Consider the following 20,608-nt stretch of genomic DNA (forward strand, 5'->3'; position numbering starts at 1 on the left):
ACATAAACATGAGTGACTTTTTCATGAAAATATCTCCCAGGGCAAGGGAAACAAAAGCAAAAATGGACAGGTGGGACTATACCAAGTTGAAAAGCTTCTGTACAGCAAAGGACACCATCAATAGAATAAAAAGGTATCCTACAGTATGGGAGAATATATTTATAAATGACAAATTCAATAAAGGGTTGACATCCAAAATATATAAAGAGCTCACACACCTCAACAAACAAAAAGCAAATAATCCAGTTACGAAATGGGCAGAGAAGCTGAGCAGACACTTCTCCAAGAAGAAATTCAGATGGCCAACAGACACATGAAAAGATGCTCCACATCGCTTGCCTTCAGAGAAATGCAAATTAAAACCACAATGGGATATCAGCTCACCCAGTAAGGACCGCCACCATCCAAAAGACAAACAACAACAAATGTTGGTGAGGTTGTGGAGAAAGGAGAACCCTCCTACACTGCTGGTGGGAATGTAAATTAGTTCAACCATTGTGGAATGCAGTATGGAGGTTCCTCAAAAAGCTCAAAATAAACATACCAGGAATTCCACTTCTAGGAATGTACCCTAAGAATGCAGCAGCCCAGTTTCAAAAAGACAGATGTACCTCTATGTTTATCGCAGCACTACTTACAATAGCCAAGAAATGGAAGCAACCTAAATGTCCATCAGTAGATGAATGGATAAAGATGTGGTACATATACACAATGGAATATTATTCAGTCATAAGAAGAAAACAAATCCTACCATTTGCAACATCATGGATGGAGCTAGAGGGTATTATGCTCAATGAAATAAACCAGGTGGAGAAAGACAAGTACCAAATGATTTCACTCATATGTGGAGTATAAGAGCAAAGAAAAACTGAAGGAACAAAACAGCAGCAGAATCACAGAACCCAAGAATGGACTAACATTTACCAAAGGGAAAGGGACTGGGGAGGATGGATGGGAGGGGATGGATAAGTGTGGGAAAAAGAAAGGGGGCAATACAATTAGCATGTATAATGTAGAGGGGATACAGGGTGGGCTCTACAACACAGAGAAGACAAGTAGTGATTTTATAGCATCTTACTACACTGATGGACAGTGACTGTGAAGGGATATGTGGGGGGGACTTGATGAAGGGGGGAGCCTAGTAAACATAATGTTCTTCATGTAATTGTAGGTTAATGATAGCAAAGTAAAAAAAATACACAGATCATTATGGAACAAATAGAAAATCTGAAGAGATGAATTTTCAAAGAAGAATTGGGAAAAAGGAATTGTAACAGAGATACCTTCTCCCCAAAAATAAAAGTATCAGGTCCAGATAATTGCAGAGGGGAAATTCTACCAAGTCTTTGAAAAACAAATAAGTCCAATGCAATTCAAATTGTTCCAGAGAATAACTAAAGAAAGAAAACCCTCAAATCAATTTTATGAAATATAACATTAGCTCCAAAATTTAAGAGTATACAGTAAAAATTATATATGAACTTACCTATGAATATCAATTCAAAACTCCTACGTGAAGTACTAGCAGACTAAATCCAGATCACATTAAAAAATATGTCATGTACAAATGGTGTTTGGTCTAAGAATGCAAGGCTGGTTCAACATTAGATAAATCATTAATATAATTCAGCATATTACATATAAGGAGAAATATCATAAAATTATTTCCACAGATATTAAAGGCAGGTGACAAAATTCAATGATCTTTCTTCATAAAAAGTACTACAGCTTTATAATTAATATGGAAATACAAAAGGAAATAGTTAAAAATACAATATCCACTAACATCATTGCTATTTTAACCTTGTACCTGAGCTATTATTAACCAGTGTAATTAGATGGAAGAAAAAAATTGAAAGATAAAAATTGGAAATAATAGGCAAAACACCAAAAAAGTAAACAGAAAAACAAGAAAATTTAATGTCAGCATATAAAATTAATAACCAAAAATCAATAGTTTCAAAATGTGAAAAAAGCAGGCAGTTAGAGGATAACATGGAAGACAAAATTCAATTTACAACTGATATAAGATGAACAAATATACTTTTGAATAAATTTACTGTGACTGTGTAAATTACATGTGTGAAAATATTTTAAATATAAATGAAAATTTAATAACATGTTCTTGTAAGGCATACTTGATTAACAAGATGTTCTCTTAAAGTTATTTCAAGATTTATGATAATCCTAATTAAAATAATAATTGCTTTTTTAATTAAAGAAGCTGATTCTATAATTCATGTGAAAAAATAAACAAGAAAAACAACACAAAGGAAAGGTAAGAAGGTATACTTGCCCCACCACATGGTAAAACAATCTATGAGCAATGTAAACATTGTGGTGTTGGCGCGCTGACCCCATAAAACACAACCTAATGTCCCCAACATGTCCAAAGCCCCCACGGAGTTTTTTTTAATTTTCATCATAAAGGTGGAATATGAAATCAGTGAGGTGAAGATAAACATTTTAATTAAAAAGTTGTGGGAGAACTGGGTACCTACCCAACTTGTAAAAGATGAATTGTGTCCATTTCTCACACCATAGACAAGAACACATCCCAAGCGGATCAAGAATTTAAATGTATAAAATGAAATCACAAATGTCTTAGAGGAAAACAAGGGCAAATTACTTTATAATCCTGGGATAGACAGGCCTTCTAAACTATGACAAAACAGAAAAGGTTGATGAATTTAACAGCATGAAGAAATATAAATAACTTCTGCGTGACAAATTTAAAAAAGAGAGGAGGAGGTGGTGGCAGGCAAAAGACAAAAGGAAAACTGGAAAAACATTTGTAACTCAACTCACAGACAAAGGATTCATCTGCTAATTAATAAAGAGCCTCTAAAAATCAATTTTAAAACGTCCAACACTGCCACAGAAAATAAATAGAAACATGAACAGTTCAAAGGAAAAGAAATAAAACTGTACCATAAATGGTAAAAAGGTAGTCAATTTAACTAATTTTAATAGAAAAGTACTCTCATTTATCACTAGGTACAAAACAGAATGAAAAAATAAAAATTGCCATGTAGAACAACTTAACAACATTTATGAAATTATAAATGTATTTGACCCTTTGATCCTGAAATTCCATGTCTGGGAATTGACACATGCGCAGAGTTATTCCTTACAATGCTTTCTCCTTTTCCCCTTCTAAATAGCAAATGTTTGGAAATAACTTAAACATCCATCAACATAAAATTATTTAAAGTAATTATGTTCTATCCACATAATGTATTACCATATAGCTCTTGAAGATAAACAACAAAAAGAATGAGGAAGTTCCCTGTGAAGGAGTCTTAGGACATAACAGAGAAAACAGCCAGTTGCAGCGTGGCGCATGTACTCCACTGACTTACACAGAAGAGAGGGGGAAAATCAGTTTATTTAGTCAGGTTTCTTGCATCTGCAGACAGCTTAACTAGAAAGGTACATAACAAAATGGGTATGTAAGAGGCGGGGAGGGAAATAAAATAAATGGTAAGGGGCAAGAACATGACTCTCAAAGTACTACTTTTTCTAATTTGTTTAACCATCTGAACGTATTACTTATTTAACATAAGAAAGGAACATAATAAAAACTTAAAGAAAATTAAGAAAAATTCCCCTAAATAGCCCCTATATCAAAAAACAAATCAAAATGAAATGACAAGTCGCATAGAAAGTGATACAATGAAAAACATGTAATGTACTCCATGGACCACAGAAAAGGTGTATGGAGGGAAACATACAAATAGTTTCATTACTTTCTATCTTTAAAGGGTTGAAAATAAATAAAATATTTAACATAAGATAACAAAAGCGCACAATAAATATTGTTTAAAGGGAAGTGGGGTGAATCAGGATTAAAAAAACTGAAACTGATATAGAGCAAAACAAATTATATAAAGAGTAAAAGGCCAAAAATCTATTTTCTGAAACCTCAAATACAAACTTCCATGACGTTTTACTAAGGAAAAAATATAAGAACAAAAGATACCCATATGGGGTACAATGCACGCATCTGTGTATGTGTGTGTCTGTGTGTTTCAACAGAGAAGGGAAGTATGACCAGGGATATGACAATTAAAGAATTTCAGGTTATTTTCCAGCAAAATATAAGAAATCAGATCCAAATTTACAATACCACTGTTCAAAGTAAAATATGGAAAACTCCCTAATTCATTTAATGAAGATAAGAACCATCAAAGCTATACAGAACAAAAAGAAGAGCTGTGACCATATTTGTGAATACAGATACAAATTCTCATAAAATGGGCCCCAAAATATCAAAGCAAAGAGAATATGACAATAGAATTTATTCCAGAAATACAAGTATCTGATATTAGAAAATCTAAAATATGATTCATTACATCAGTGAGGAGGAAAAAAAACAAAGAAAAAAATCACATAATTATATCAACAGGTTCCCAAATGACATGTAATAAAGCACAGTGATAACTGGCAATAAAAGTATAAGAAAACTAAACAGCTGTTGAAATATGGCAAAACAGCAAATAGAGCAGTAAAATGTTGACTCAGTTTCTATTAAAAAGAAGAAAGTAAGGATGTTTAACTGTTTTGGCACACTATTTTGGAGATTCTGGTAAATAAAAGGAAAAAATTATTTTTAAGAAAGTATAAACCTGAAGAGAAAGGAAAAATCCTATATAGAGATGATATGATTATGTTCCTAAGAAAATACCAGAAAAATAATTTTTGAAAAAGGTCAGAGACATAAAATATCAGCCAAATTCAAGACAAACATAAAAGCAATCCATCAGTTTTTCCAAGGCTGTGAACAAAGGACATAAAATAAAATGACTTAATTTACAATGGTCAAACATAATGATAAAATATCTCCAGGAAAAAGTAATATAGGACCAAAACCTATATGAAGTGTAACTGTACACGTAGCCCTCTTTTGATGAAGCCCCTCAGACTTCTCATGAAAAAAGAGAAGCCAGAGTCCCTCAACTATGACCCAGAGTGTGGGGGTTAGACTGGGTAGCCAGAGTTTAGGAAAATGGGAGTTTGCAACCCAAGGTAAAGCAAACAGGACTCTTAGCTCCCTCTCAAGCACACAGATAAGCTCTTGACTCATGTATTCTTGAGCTGTTTTCCAGAACCTCAGACCCTCCCCACTAGGTGGAACACCTCCTCCCAACAAGCCCGCAGACCCCAGATTGGGTGGAGCCAGGAGACATGACTAAGGCTCCAGAGACAGCACCCTGTCCCTCACCACTGACCGGTCAGAAGAAAGGACACGAGCTGACCACACACCCTGCAGCCCTTTCCCATAATTTTGCTTTTAAAAACCCTTGCTTGTGAGCCAGCGGAGGGTTCACGACCTCCAGCATTAGGCACCTGTTCCCCGCTTGGCACTCTGCATTAAACGCCCACTTTCTTTCACTACATCCTGACGTCAGTGTTTGGCTTTGCTGCACATCAGGTGAGTGGACCCAGGTTGGTTTGGTTCAGTAACAGAAGGGACAGCAAAATCTTATTAAAGCAAAATAAAATATCAGTAAAACAAGAGCTGAGTAAATGGAGAACACATCAAGTTTCTCAAAGTGAAGATGTTCTATCAGGATGATGTCATTTTCAGTCAGAATCTCAATTTTTTAAACAAATAATTTAAAAGTGTATTTGAAAAGTGAATGATTTAGAATGAACAATTAATAAAAAATAGCAAGTTGACTTACCATATTTTTTACTTATTATAACACTACCATTGAAAAATACACATGGTGCCATCAGATCAACAAAACGGCCCCGGATCTGAAAGATTTTCCTGAGTTTTGAGAGTTAGGCCATCAGCAGCATGCGGGCCCAGGGCCTGGTGCTGAGGAGCAGACGGGGAGTCCCCAGTGTCTCCCTCACAGGGAGGGTGCCTGGCACTCTGACTCCCCACAGGGCCCCCAGCTCCTCTTTCTGGAGGCCCCTGTGATGAATATGTTACAGCCTCACTGGCCTAGGTGACAGATACACACTGAGACAGTCAGGACTGGGCGCCACCCCTTTGTCCCAGAGTGGGCAGAGCCCTCCGCGGCTGGCTCAGGGCCCGGAGGCTGCAGGGCCCATTCCCCAGCGCGTGAAGGCTGCCCCAGAGTGATGGGGGTGGGCAGGGCAAGGCTGCCTCCTGTGGCCTCTGAGGCCCCAGGAGCCGGTGAGTCGCTGCCCCACCTCCTTGCACCCGGGCTCAGACGGGGAGGGTTGCTGCCCCCACAGCCAGGGTCCCCACTTGCAGCGTGGCCTGCACTTCTCTCTCCACCTGGGCCCCAAGGCTAATGACGTCATGTGCACACTCCGGGCGTCAGCGCGGCCCTGTAGTCACGTGCCTTCACTCTTCACCTACTTCCAGTTTCTGTACCCATCCGAGTCCTCAGAGCTCCACGTCGGCATCCTGTCCAGTCTCCAGCCTGAGACCTTCGACTCGGTCTCACCGACACTTAGATTTAACACACCCAAAGTCAGACTCTTTATTCTCCTCTTCTAAACCTGCCCTGCACAGGGCCTCCAGTTATGAGTAATTGAAAACATCATCTACCCAGGTGGGCCTCTGAGGTCCTTGTTCCCCTCCCTCCTCACAACCCTACTGATTCCCCTCCAACCTGAGCCCTTAAAACTGTGGGTCTGTGCTAACCCCAGGCCGCTAGTGTCAGAACCGACTGAGTGATATGATACCCAGCTGGACGGCTGGTCGTCGTGCAGGGAAGGAACATCCACCCGTGGTGGCAGCAGCATGTTGCTGAGGCAGCTTCTCTACCTGTCTCCCGTGGGGACCAGCAGCTCCTGGCAAGGGCCGGGAGTGCAGCCATAAAACAAAGTCCTGAGCAAGTATATGTACGCTATTCTGACAAGCACCACCTCCTACGTGACGGGCCATCAGCCCCAGACAGTGGATGACACAGTAAACCAAAGTGGACAAGTCATGACCCAAATCACAGATCTAGGAGATTCAAAGGCATAAGAACTTGGGCCTTCTGACAGAACACAGAAAGCAAGGGAAAATCTGTGATCAGATCCATCCCCTGATTGAGACAGCCATATCAGTATGAGTCCCTGAAAAAGTTCATAAATGGTAACTTTTCTTTGGGCTTCTGTACCATTAGTACTCTTGAGTTACCAGTGACAGAAAATCCAACCCAGAATGACCAAAGCAAGTGGTGAGTTATGAGATGATACCAGTTACAATCTGGGGTAGATAAAATGACATGGCAGGCCACATTTTCCAAACTGGCTGCACTGGTATACTCTATCCTACATGTTTCCCTCACCGTGTGCCGTAAACAACCCTCTATCCTGCCCCGAAATTTGGGAGAGCCTGTGACACAGTCACACACTGATGTCTAGGATGCTTTGGCCATTTCAGTCCCCAGGTCTCTGGGTCTCCAAGTGCAGCCATCACAGATATGAGTCAGCCTCACTTTTTTCTAGTCTCCAGCCATTAAGTAGCCCCTAATTATTCTGCATGAAGCAGAAACAAGCTGGTCTCTTTCAAGTGCTGCAAAAATGGTAGAATTAAAGGACAAAATGATTATTATCGCTTGAGGCCAACACACTTCCAGGGGCCATCAGCCCCAGACAGTGGAGAAATCATGCTCCAAATCACAAATCTATGAAGTTCAAAGGCAGATACGCCTGGCTCTTAATAACCCTTCAATAAGATCTCAAGGGATACTATACTCAGGAGCAGTTCTTGAGCTCTTCCAAAAGATTAGCTTCATCCATCACAAAATGACGAGGGGCACTTCAGCAAAGGGCTGAGAGTGAGCACTTCACATATTTAATTGCAGATCTAAGACAAGCATGGGGAAGACGGTGGAAGGACAGTATGTACGTGTTGTATGCTTTGAAAGTAGAAAAATTCAATGAGTAGGTCAAGAAATAAGAAGGATGGAGGAAAGTAGAATAAATGATTCAGTTAGTACACAGGCAATTGGTGGAAGTCAAATGATTTGATTCCCTTAAGGATAGACAAACCAGATATTCAAGATTAAATAAGAAAACTAAACACATTTGACATGGTAAAAGAATAAAAGGTAGTCACTTGGACAAAAATATAACCTTTCTACTTTCAAATTACAAAGACGAGTTTTAAGGGAAAAAACACAAAAAATATATAACATAGAGAAGCATAGCAATTGAAACATAGTATATACAGCAATATAATAAATCTTAGGGGTAAATGTGTGTCATGTCAATAAATGTGGATGAGCTAAACTCACCTAATAAAAGAAAATATTTTTATTTTGATTCACACAGCAATCCCCAATAATATACTATATATAAGAGACACACCTAAAAGACATGACAAGTACCTCACTGAAAAGGACACATAAATGATGAATAAAAATATGAAAAGATGTTCAACATCATTAGCAATGAGCATCAAATTAAAACCACATGATATATCACTACACACTATGAAAATAGCTAAAATTAAAAGCCTTGACAACCCCAAATGCTAGCAAGGATGCAAAGACACTGCATCTCCCATACACTTTTGATGGGAATGGAAAATGGTGCAGCCACGCTGAACAATAATTTGATTTGACAACTCTTTAAATATTAACCATACACATATACACAATGGAGTATTACGCAGCCATAAGAAGAAAACAAATCCTACCATTTGTAACAACATGGATGGAGCTAGAGGGTATTATGCTCAGTGAAATAAGCCAGGTGGAGAAAACAAGTACCAAATGATTTCACTCATCTGTGGAGCATAAGACCAAAGCAAAAACTGGAGGAACAAAACAGCAGCAGACTCACAGAATCCAAGAATGGACTAACAGTTGCCAAAGGGAAAGGGACTTGGGGAGGCGGGTGGTTGGGAAGGGAGGGATAAGGGGAATAAGGGGCATTATGATTAGCACACATAATGTAGCAGGGGGGCACAGGGAAGGCAGGATAGCACTGAGAACCCAAGTAGTGATTCTATAGCATCTTACTGCACTGATGGACAGTGATTGTAATGGGGTATGTGGTGGGGACTTGATGATGGGGGGAGTCTAGTAGTCACAATGTTGCTCATGTAATCGTATATTAACAATACCAAAAAAAAAAGACACACTTGCTAGCATGCAGAAAAAATATATATATATTAACCATACACTTATAATATGACTCAGTAATCTCAATCCTGGGCACTTATCCAGAGAAATGGAAACCTATGTTCACAATGTATACATGAACATCACAGTAGCATTATTCATAATAGCCTCAAAGATGTTCTTCAACATGTGAATCATTAAACAACTTGTGGCACATCCATGTAGTACAGAGTAAAAACTGTTCTACATACATGGAATACAATTTAAAGGAACAAAATATTGGTATATGAAATGATTTGGATGAATCACGAAGCAATTATGATGAATGAAAAAAGCTAGTCCAGAAAGGCGACATATTGTGTGAGTCCATTTACATGGCATTTTTGTAAGGACAAAATTTTAGATGTGGAGTAAAGGTTGAAGGCTACAAGGGTTCAGCAGGGGTGGAGGTGAGAGGGACATGGTGTGTAGCCATAAAAAGACTGCAGGAGGGAGACCAGTGGCGATGGGTCTTCTGGATCTTGTCTGTATCAGTGTCAACATCGTGGTAGTGATTTTGTACTATAGTTTTTTTAGGAATCTTCTACTGGGGGCATCTGAGCAAAAGGTACATGAGATTTTCCTGTGTTATTTCTTACAGATGCATGTGAATCTACAATTATCTTGAAAGAAAAAAATCAAGTAAAAAATATTAGAATGGAACCGAAAGAAGTCTAGACAAAAATGGAGCTCAAGGGTCAAGTTTATCAGTTTGGGGATGGAGAAGACATTCCTGAAATGAAAACAAAGGTAAGTGGCATCCAGTAAATTCATAGTTTTGACTCCAGAATTTCGAAAAGCCCCTTATAGAATTTAAGATACATAAATAAACTTAAAAACATAGTTCCAACTACATATCAGCAGTCATTCCTTTAAATGCAAAGAGAGCTTCCAAAAATTGGGAAAAATTTAAATCTCTCAATAGAAAGACAAACACAAAGGATATGAATAGAAAGTTTACAAAATAGGAAATGCAAATCTCTGCTTATAAATAACTTTAATCTCAGTGGAATTAATTAAAGCAAAACATGAATCTATTGTTAGCCAGTCAGATGAACCATGAGTATTTAAAATGCCCGTAATAAATGTTGGTGAGGTTCGATGAAGCAAGTGGTGGAGTGACGTTTCTGATTGCCAACTTGTCTACATGTATCTGAATTCTTAAAACACTGTTCACTTAGCTAGCAATTGCATGTCAGGAAATTTATCTGGAATTACCAAGAATGAAGCCAGGTTTTATGTGTAGACACTCAACACAGCACCAACTAGGATAACAAAGAACAGGAAGTGACCTAAATGCCCAACAAAGATAAAACAGTAATATACCCACATGTCAGGAATAAAAATATTTGATTTTGGAAAAATAATTAATGGTCCAATAAAATGCAAAAAATAAATTGCAAAAACTATAAGGTAAGAAACAACATGATCATATATTTTTGTTAACATATGTATGGATCATGAGAGGGAGGGAAAATGTAAGAAAACACACCAAATTTTTATCAGTGGCTATTTCTAAGTAGCAAAATCATGAGTTATTTATATATTATGCTTTTTCATATTTCCCTTTGAATACATACTTATGTAGCCAGAAACATAGTAATTTTTAAAAATAAAGTAAGAAGTTAACATTTTGCACTATGTAACACAGAAAGCCATTTTTTTATGGAAAGAAGTTTTAAAATGAGGCAGATGAAAGTCAATTTAGTACATTTACAATTACAAACTAAGAATTTTATGCAAGTAAGAGCCTTACTGCAATTAGATGACTAGTTAATGAGAAACCTGTTTCCATTTCTGAGCAGTGAGAACCTGACCAGCAGAGCTAGAACCAGACAGAAATAAGACAGGGCTCTTGGCCACTGACGACAAGAGACGTTTTTTTCTCCATCCAAGAAGCTGGACACACTTCATAATGAACTTTGAAAGCCCACTGGTAGCCTTGCCCCAAGCCTTCTGAGGTTGCCAAGTTACCAAGTAAGATCCTAGCTTCTACTGCTGTGACTCTGACACAAGGTGCACACATGATGTGGAAATACAAGGTCCACTTGAAAAGCTCGGTGTATATATGCATGACCCACCAGAGCTGAACCCTGGCTCTGTGCATGTCCCAAGTAGCATGCACACCTACCCTTTCAAACAGGCCCATGCCCTGGTTATTATTCCAGATTTACACTGGACAAAATATCAGACTAAGGAGTACTGCTGTCCTCAAAGTCCTCTCATCTTTCATGATATCCATACCAGCCTCCCATGCCTACTTGCAAGACCAGCCAGTGTTGGTAAATGTGCATGAGAGTCCTTCCTGCTTGGGGCCCAGCAGTGAGCCTAGTATAGCCCATGCCTGGTGGGCCAGCAAAGCAGAGAGCAGGGCATTTGAATGACAGCCTGCCAGCTCTGCAGAAATCGGGAATCTGGTCCAAATGAGGGAGTCCTAGAACTGTTGGGCCCAAATAGATATCTCCTATTGCTGCCCCACTCAGAGCATTCATCTTTGAACCCCCTTTCTTAGCTGTGCTCCAGGGTTGAACCTCCCTGACTCCTGAGCCCTGCTGAGAAATGCATGTTCAGTGTCCCAAAGGCTCTCTCTCCAGCCTACTGCCTCCTTTTCATGCTCTCATCTCCCAAGCCTGTCATTCAAATTAATGTCTCAGCAAAGTTGTGGAGAAGTGTGAATTGCTCATGAACAATGGCCAGCATGGTAAGTCTGCCAAAAGTCAGTGATGTATGAGAAACAGATGTTTGTCCTCACCCAGGTGTGATGGCCAGGGTCTGCCCCCAAGCCCAGCCAAACAATGCCCTGTGAGGGGGTTCTGCCTCTCAGCCACGCTGTTGTTAAAAATCTTCAGTGGGGCTTGTTCTGAGGCCCATTGCTGTGCATACACAAGCTGTGAATTTACAGTGCAAGAACTTAACAGGACTCTTGTTCAACACCAAATGAATGTCAGTTCATTTGGGCAGCACCATTTTATGGCCTCTAACTTCCATTCCACCTACTCTCCTTCTTCCAAAATACAGTGGTGCCATATAAAAGCAGGCACACAGGGAGTCAGGATGCCAGGGTGGGCCAGCTCCCTTGGGGTAAGTCCTTCTTTGCAGGAGCAGCCACCTGGGCCTCAGCTCTCTTCTGTTGCCCTGAGAGGCACCCACACATGAATGCTGGCTCCCAGGCTACCCTCCATCTGCAATATTCCCGGGTCCTTTCAGGGGCAGGCCTTTTCACCGCATCACATCGGGGAACATCAGGCGCAAGTCCCTATTGGAATTTTCAGGAGAACAATAACGAAATACCAGCAAGCCCATAATCATTTCCTGACCCCTAGACTCAATCTGAATTATTTAGAATGTTTGAATCATCCTCTGTGTGGAGAAGTTAATCCCAGCAATACTAAACAATACACCAATCGTTTTTTTTCTGAGCTAACCTCACCTACATCAAAGTCTCTCTAATTGCTAAAAAAAAAAATGCTCGTCCTAATGCTCAGCAACATGCAGTGCTGTTTTTTTTTTAATTAAGCAAGCTTAGGGAGTATATAAAGAGAAATTAAAAGTGAGTTTTTCAAGTACCTGAAAAAATCCATGAAAGAGAATCCATAGCCGTGCTGCTCTGCAATTCCTGCACAAACAACATTTGCGGATGCACCAATCAGGGTCCCATTACCTGGAATCAAAATTTTACAAGTGAAATAAAATCTCAGTTTACCTTGGTGATAGACGTCTATTCTCTTTTATACTGTAGTATTTGGATCATGTCACAGGCTTTTGATTTGATGATTACTTTACAGGCACTATCAAAGTGATTGCTTTGCAAATATTTGCAAAAGCAAAAAACTGGCAACCAGAAGATTAATTCACTGCTTGCAAACACCATAAGTCATTTACAGAAAGGATAACAGCTTTTCTTTGTGATAGAAAAGAGGAAATGATAAGGAAAGTCAGCAAATCTCTGTGGGACATGGTGACATATATGTTTCAGAGGAAACATAAGCCAGGCAACAACCACAAGAGGGAATGGGTGTCTCAGAACAGTGGAATGAAATCTCAGACAAGAACCTTCTTCCTCAGGACTGCAGGCCCTCACACCTCCCAGGACATCCTTTCTGTGTATGGAAGGATGGATGTAAGCAATGGGAATAAGATGTCTCTGCGTGAGCCTGTCTGACGACACACGTGACCTTCAGGAGACATGCGTACAAGTGAGGCCTCATGGTGAGGGGTGAGGCCGAGGCCAGCCAGCACACTGACTGGCTCAAGGAAGGTGAACTGCTTGGCAGAGCCGATCAGCATCTTCTCCCCCTGCCAGAGAGGTCAGTGCTCTGTTCAGGGATGCACACACAGCTCAGGTTCAGCCAACTGACATGTGTGCATAAATGGCTAAGGAAGAGGCTCTCTCTGCCTCCTGAGGATTGGTGAACTGGGACACAAATCTGGAGCTGCCATGGCTTGTCAGCATGAGAGAGTGGCCTTCGGAGATGGGACAATGCGAGTAGCAGCAGGGGAGGAGGAGGAGGATCGAGGACCAGCCTGACAGCATCAGCATCCCTGTGTCGTTGGCAATGTGCAGCACAGAGAGGAGGATGGAATAAATAACCTCAGAGCCACAAGGTCTGCAGGTCTCCCACTGGAGGACACACACGGCCTGGGACCTGGGCCCCAGGAAATGCCAACAGCACTCAGTTGAAAACACATGCCCTTCCCTCCACTCGGCCCTCACCCTCTCCCCAAAATATGCAGCAGCCCACACAGCTGCCAGGCCCACAGCCCAGGCTGCCCACGCAAAGGTCCACGAAGACCCAGCCAGCCCGAGCCTCACCTCACTTTCCCTACTTTTCCCCTATACAGACTTAGGCTGGGGTTTCTTCCATGAAGGACACTGAAACAGCATGCCGTGTCCAGTTACATGCTTGTTCTAAGGATGAAGCATACTTGGGGCATCAACAGTATAGGACTTCAGATCTTAAGAGCTCAGTAAAATCCTCCAGGGTCTCCCCCCAGTGCTGCCGCACACCCAGCACAAGCCCTGTGCAGGCCCCACTGTCCCCAAGGCCAGCCCTGCTTTGCATGTGGTCACTGTGCTGCTCTGTGCCATTTTGATGACAGTCACACTGCTTCTCAGGGAACTTCAGAGCATCCGGCCCTATGCAGAGAGCATTAGGAAAGGCTGGGGGACTGGGGGGTGGGGGGGGACCACGGCTAAAGGAAGAGAAGGGTGTAACAGGCTGACTCACATGGCTGTGTACAGGACAGATTTTAGGGTGGCTGCCAAGAAAGCAGGGAGCCTGGCTGGGGGACAGTCCAGCCTACAAGTGACACTGGATTGCTCTAGGTGGTGTGGGAGGCAGCATGCTGTCCCCCCCACCTCACTGCAAAGAAGTCCACACCTTAATCCTCAGAACCTATGGCTATGTCATTCAGTTGCCCTATATAGCAAAGGGGACTTTGCAGAAGTAATTCAAATCATGGACCCTGGGATAAAGGGATTACTCTAGATTATGTGGGTAGGCCCACTGAGTCCAGTGAACCCCTAAAAGCAGAGAACTTTCTCCAGCGAGAAGCAGAAGAGAAGCCTCAGAGGGAGAATCCGAGAGATCCCATGTTGGAGATTCCCAGGGTGGAATCATAGAGATCTCATAGGGATCCCAGGAGAGCAGAGAGAGTCCTGCCTGCAGCGGATTCCCGCCTCTACACACCGTTGCTGACTCTGAGATTCAGGCCCAAGTGCTGGGACCAGCAAGGCCTCTAGGAGCTAAGGGCAGCTTCAGCCAGGGGCCAGCAAGGAACAGGATCAGGGAAACAGCCTGAGCTAGTTCAGAAGCAGACCCATCCCCAGAGCTTCCAGAAGGACGCCCGGCCTGAGGACACCCTGCTCTTGGCGTCCTGAGGCTCTAAGCAGAGACCCAGCTGGGCGATCCTTACCTGGAAGGCCAGGACTGTAAGACAGCAAATCTCCTATGTTTATCTGTTATGGTAATGATAGAAAACTTCTGTGGGTAATTCCAGGATTCTAGGCACATTCTGAAACCTCTTGTGTCTCAGACATGGTCAGAAGTGAGTCTGGATTTCCAGCAATGGTTCTGAAATATGCCTGTGCCTGAACCACCCCCGACTTGGCCCAGATTTCCACTAGCATCTTGTTAGCTTCTGACCCAAGACAGCTCCCCCTTCTTCCCCAGCCAGCCACTCTCCGCAGACAGATCAGGCCATATCCTCTGGGAGTTCGCAGGGAAACTGTTCTTAGAAAGGCAGGACAGAGACGCCACATAGGCGCTGCACAGCAGGCACAAGATAGGAGGCCCAGAGCAAATGCTCAGGGCTCACCAGGCCACAGCCAGGGAGGCTTCCCTGAGGGAGCTGCAAACGAAGAGAAGGAGGCACCAAGTAGAATGAGATGCAACAACCAGCTTCAGCCGAGCATTGGGCATATGCAGGCCTGGAGCCAGGTGTGAGTTCTGCGGGAGAAGGGTTTAAGGAGGCGACGGCATGTCTGAGCCAACAGCATTCTAAAGGCTGGGCATGCTCTCAGTCATCTCACCCTCCTCACAACGCTGAGGTCCCCCGTGTCCCCATGAAGAGACTGAGGCACAGAGAGGCCACATGCTACACTGTCAGGGCTGGGAAGTGGCCTTCCCAGGACTGGAACCAGGTGTCTGACTCCTGAGGAAGATCAGACAGGGAGGGAGGTCTTTCTGCAGACAGCCACGCAGAGCATCTGAAGGGAACTGAGCAGATGGCAATGTACAAACCCCACAGCCGTCAGGGGCCCACACCGCCTCCCCTCTGTGCTGTCACACTGATGCTTCTATCCCATGGCCCTCCTCTGCGCAAGGAGACTCACCAGTGAGAGTCCACATATCGTGCGAGCTATCCTGCTGGGGAGTACTTCCCAAGCCTGATAAAACTGTTCCACAGGGAAGCCCATGTTCCCTGTGGGGCCCTGCCCTGCTGGCCTCCATGGCAGAGCATGCACCTCAGCGCCTGGGCAGTGCTAACCCTGCCACCCCCAAACACTGCTACTCCAGGAATTCAGTGGAGAGCTCTGTTTCTGGACAACACAGAGCTTAACATGTGATCCAGGGTTGTGTTCAATAACCTGTGTGAGCTCTAAAAATAAAAGGCAGCACTTTTCTTCTCTCCTGTTAGGGATTAATGATTAAAAAACCACCCCTTGTTTTCCATTTCAAGTGGCAGGCAGGCCCTGCCTGCATCAAAGCACCTCATTCTGCTGCAGTCGGTAGGAATTCCTTGTCTGCAACCGCCACCTGCAGAAAATCAAAGGCCCTTTCTGTTGCCTGTTTCACATTGCTGGGGTGACCCCGCTTAGTGAGTGAATTTGTTCCGGAGCACTTCTGGATCCAGGGAATGGAGTGGGGAGGCTTCCAAGGATCCAAGGGAAGGGGGAGCAGTTGGTCCCGACTGTGTGATGACTTGGGCAGGATGAGGGGGCTGGGTGGGGACACAGGCCTCCCTCTCTCTCTGATCTTCCTCAGCAGTCAGAAGCCTGCGTGATGACCTGGGCAGGATGAGGAGCTCTCTAGCTCACGTTCTTCCCTTAGAAGGAGATAAAGCAGAGACATGAGCAGGGGCCGGGCTGAGCTCTGTCACATGGGGCAGCTGCTCAGCCATTGCACACCTGGCTCCTCCGCACCTTCCCAGGAATGTAGCAGGCAGACACCATGGGGACTGAGGTGCCCCAGAGCCCGCTCGACACCGCACATCTCCTGTCCTCCTTCCCCGGACCCAGCCTCCAGTCAGCCCTTTGCACTCAGCTGTCCTTCCTCTTGGAGGCCTGGTCACCTTGGACAGAGAATATTAACTGATGTAGTCTCCCTGAGCCCTGTTCCTGTAATGATACTTTCAGCTACAAGCAACAGAAAACCTGACCACAGCAGCTCATGTACACAGGGAAACTGCCTCCTCCCGCACAGCCAGAAGGTGGGGGCAGAGGGCTGGGGAGCTTCAGTCCAGGGTCTTGTGCTATCGGAGGCTGAACTCCCCCATTCTCTCGGCCTCGCCCTCCCGTCACAGATGATCACGGCCATTTCTAAAGTAGCAAGCATGGAGACGAACTGGTACCAGAATATTTTTATCAGAAGGGCAAAAGAGCTCCCAAACAGGTTTCCCTCAAGTCTTATTGGTCGGCAAACTGAGACTGGCAGAGAGGCTGAGTGATGGAGTGAGCATGACAGTAAAGGGAAGCAGCAGGGACGACCGTGGGGGCGCGCAGGGCAGCCAAGCAGCAAGCCTCCACCCAAGTCTCTGCCCATTTCTGTTATACTGATCTCAGGGCTTCTGGCTGCAAGGAAAGGAAGATGCACCACAAGGTAGCACTGACAACAGGGGAAGGCGCTTGCTGGCGGCCAGCAGGCAGAGGCAAGCAAGTCAGGACTCAGCGGGCACCAGGGCCCAGGAGTGTCGCCCAGGACTGTCGCCTCCCTCGGTGAGTTCTGCCACCATCAACAGCGCTCAGACTGCCCACACTCAGGCAGGAAATGGCTCCAGGCACCTCGTGAACACACGGCGGTGGAGTGTCCAGAGGGAGAAGCAGGACCACTCTCTCCCCTGAGGTTCGTTCTCAGGACCTGGGAAATCACTGCCAGAAGCCCCTGACTCCCAAAGAAGCCACCACCTCAGGTCTCCTTAACTCCAAATGGCTTTGGAAAAGGGTAGGAACCCATTTGCCTGTCTGTGCCTTATCATTGGCAGGGAAGAGGTGAAGGAAGTCAGCCACATCTGCCCTAAATGAAGTCAGTCACCATGTTCCCTCAGCATCTCATGTGGTCATTGCGGGGTTCACTTAACATTAAGAATGTGAGACTACTATTCAGATGTCAACAGGTGTTGCAGCAATGTAATAAGATGCTAGGAGTCTTTGATGGCACCCCATCCATGGCACGGGTTCCATGTGGTAGGGAGAAAGAGGTCCTAGGTGCCAGTGCTCCAGCTCAAGCCATTTAGAGGAGCAAATAGGGGTTGATTGTGTGCATATAAATGTCTATTGCCTGCCTTGACATATCTGCATAATCCTACATGGAAAGATGGTATATGAATCTAGAGACAGAACAAGAACATTTTTTAAAGCTGTGCCTTGTTTTCAATGGACAATTTATACATTTATAAAGAATCTCCAGTATAACATCCTGTGTCAGTCAGTCCAGGTTAGATCAAACACAGACCAGTGGTAATTTCCCACTTGTTGGAAAACATTAAAGTTAATGCTATGTGCTAGCATTCCCTTTGACAAGTGGAAGAGCCATCTGCCATTCAAAATATGACTAAAACTGAAGGGAAGCAACAGGTTTTAATACAGCTACATGCTGCCAGGACTGCCCACAATCTCTAGGTAACTTTGGCAAAGATAGCATGAGCTCTTGAACATAAATTAGTTTTTATTTGTTCTCTGTGTTCTACCAGTAGATATTTGGATTATTTTTAAAGTTTGTTTTTATACAAATAATACTCAGACACAGCAACAAATAAAGTAGAAGAACATGATCATCAAAGAAATTAATGACCACACCAGTATGTTCTATGAGCAGATAAGACTCATGGGGTTCACGCCAATGGTGAACACCAGTCAGAAGCATTTATACCACCCACACTATGCAAACACCATCCCTGCAGGGCCAGGACATGCACCAGGACCAAGGTCCACATAAGTTTCATTTCTTATGTTCCATCATTTCCTTAAGATCATGCCTCATTTTAATTTGCTTCAAATTTGGACCTATCCTTTTTTTTGATACCATATTTTACCAAACCTGGTATTTCTAATTACATGTTTTCAATATAAAGAGAGCTTAGGAGAAGAAACTCTGAGGTTGGACTACTAAATCCGATCCCCAGCTCTGGGGTTTACTGCTTGTTGTGACACTGGGCATGCTTCTAAGCCTGCATGGAGTTCTCAGATTTCACAGAGATAGCATTAGGTATGTATCCACTCATATGCTACTTCGACTCTGAAAAATCCATTTCCATTATTTCTTGGATAAATTCCTCCCTTCCACTTCATTCTGTCCCTCCTGAGATGTTTCCAGTAGTTGAATACTGGATTTTCCTTCCATACTGAACTTTTCTGTGTATTATTTTTCTCCTGAAATTTCTTCTTTGACTTTTGCCTCTATATTCTGAGATATTTCCTTGACTTTATTGCTCATTTTGGCTGTCTATCTATCTATATTTGTTTAGTTTAGTAATTATGGATTTAGTCAATGAGAACAGTTTCCCCTCTGGTGTTCCCTTTTCTCATTACTTTAATTGACACTTTATTTCAAGGTGATTGTACATTCACATGCAGGTATAAGGAATAATAAGGAGAGATTCCACACACCATTTACCAATTTCCCTCACTGGTAATATAATTAAAGCCATAGTGCAAATGTCACAATCAGGATATCCATATTGACACAGTCAAGATACAGAAAATTTTCATCACCAAAATGATCCTGTTGCTCTTTTATAGCTACACCCACTTCCCTCCACCCCACCCTGTACTTAACTCTGCCAACCAATTTATTTGCCAACTAAACTATTTCTACATTTCTAGAATTTTATCTATAAATGCAATAATTACAGTGCATACCCGTTGGGGATTGACTTTTTTCACTCCACGTAATGCTCTGGAGGTTCAGCAAGGTTGTCATGTGTATCAATAGTCCATTCCTTTTTATAGTTGAGTAGGATTTCTTGGAAGGAATGTACCACAATTCGTTCAACAATTTACTATTGATGGACATCTGGTTTTTTTCTACTTTTTGGCTATTACAAATAAGGCTTTCTAAGAATTTGTGTACAAGTTTTGGGTGAACATAAATTTTCATTTCTCTAGAAGAATTACTCAGTAGTTTTTTAAGACACTGCCAAACTGCTCTCCACTCTGTCCTACAGAGTGATGGGACCACTTGACAGCCCCAACAACGGTGTGAGTGATCCAGTGTCCCCACATCCTCAGTAATATTTGGCATTATCACTATATTTTATCTTAGACATTCTTATAGGTGTGTGACAATATCTTACTGTGGTTTTAATCTGCACTTTCCCAAAGGCTAATAACGTTGAACACCCTTTCATGTACTTTTTGCCTATATATCCTTTTTGACATATAAATTTTAGAATAATCTTGAATATATATACAAAAAATCTTGCTGAGATTTTGATAGGAATTACATTGGACCCAAAGATTAACTTAAGGACAACTGACATTTTCACCATGTTGAGCATGGTTGTCTTCTCATTTATCTGGATTTTTTTATTTATCAGCACTTTGTAATTTACAGCTTCAGTATTTAATTTTTTGAGTAATTATAAATAATATTGTATATTTAACTGTGGTATCCACATTTTCATGGCTAAAATTGATTTTCATACATCTGTCTTGTATCCTGTGAACTTATGAAACTCACATATTAGTTCTGGGGTTTTCTGAGTTTTTCAAATAGATTCTTTGGAAGCTACATCTGCAGTAGGGACTCTTCCTTCCCAATCTGTATACTTTTTATTTCCTTTTCTTCACTCTTTCACTGGCTAGA

General features: G+C 42.6%; 1 protein-coding gene across 7 annotated transcripts in view; it reads right to left on the reverse strand.

The window, feature by feature from the left end:
* OCA2 (OCA2 melanosomal transmembrane protein) overlaps positions 1-20,608 on the reverse strand; it is a 385,751-nt gene that overhangs the window by 75,158 nt on the left and 289,985 nt on the right. The window contains exons 21-22 of one of the 7 annotated variants that reach the window (XM_073227087.1): positions 12,651-12,744; positions 9,213-9,816 (exon numbers count right to left, since the gene is read on the reverse strand). In XM_073227087.1, the coding sequence (XP_073083188.1) occupies positions 9,672-9,816; positions 12,651-12,744 (239 nt within the window). In that variant the 3' untranslated portion in view covers positions 9,213-9,671. Of the gene's footprint in view, positions 1-9,212; positions 9,817-12,650; positions 12,745-20,608 lie in introns of those variants that run through there. The other 6 variants (XM_073227082.1, XM_073227084.1, XM_073227085.1 and 3 more) reach the window with 6 other exon arrangements.

Source organism: Manis javanica, chromosome 18 (genome assembly GCF_040802235.1).
Source record: "Manis javanica isolate MJ-LG chromosome 18, MJ_LKY, whole genome shotgun sequence".
NCBI classification, from domain to species: domain Eukaryota; kingdom Metazoa; phylum Chordata; class Mammalia; order Pholidota; family Manidae; genus Manis; species Manis javanica.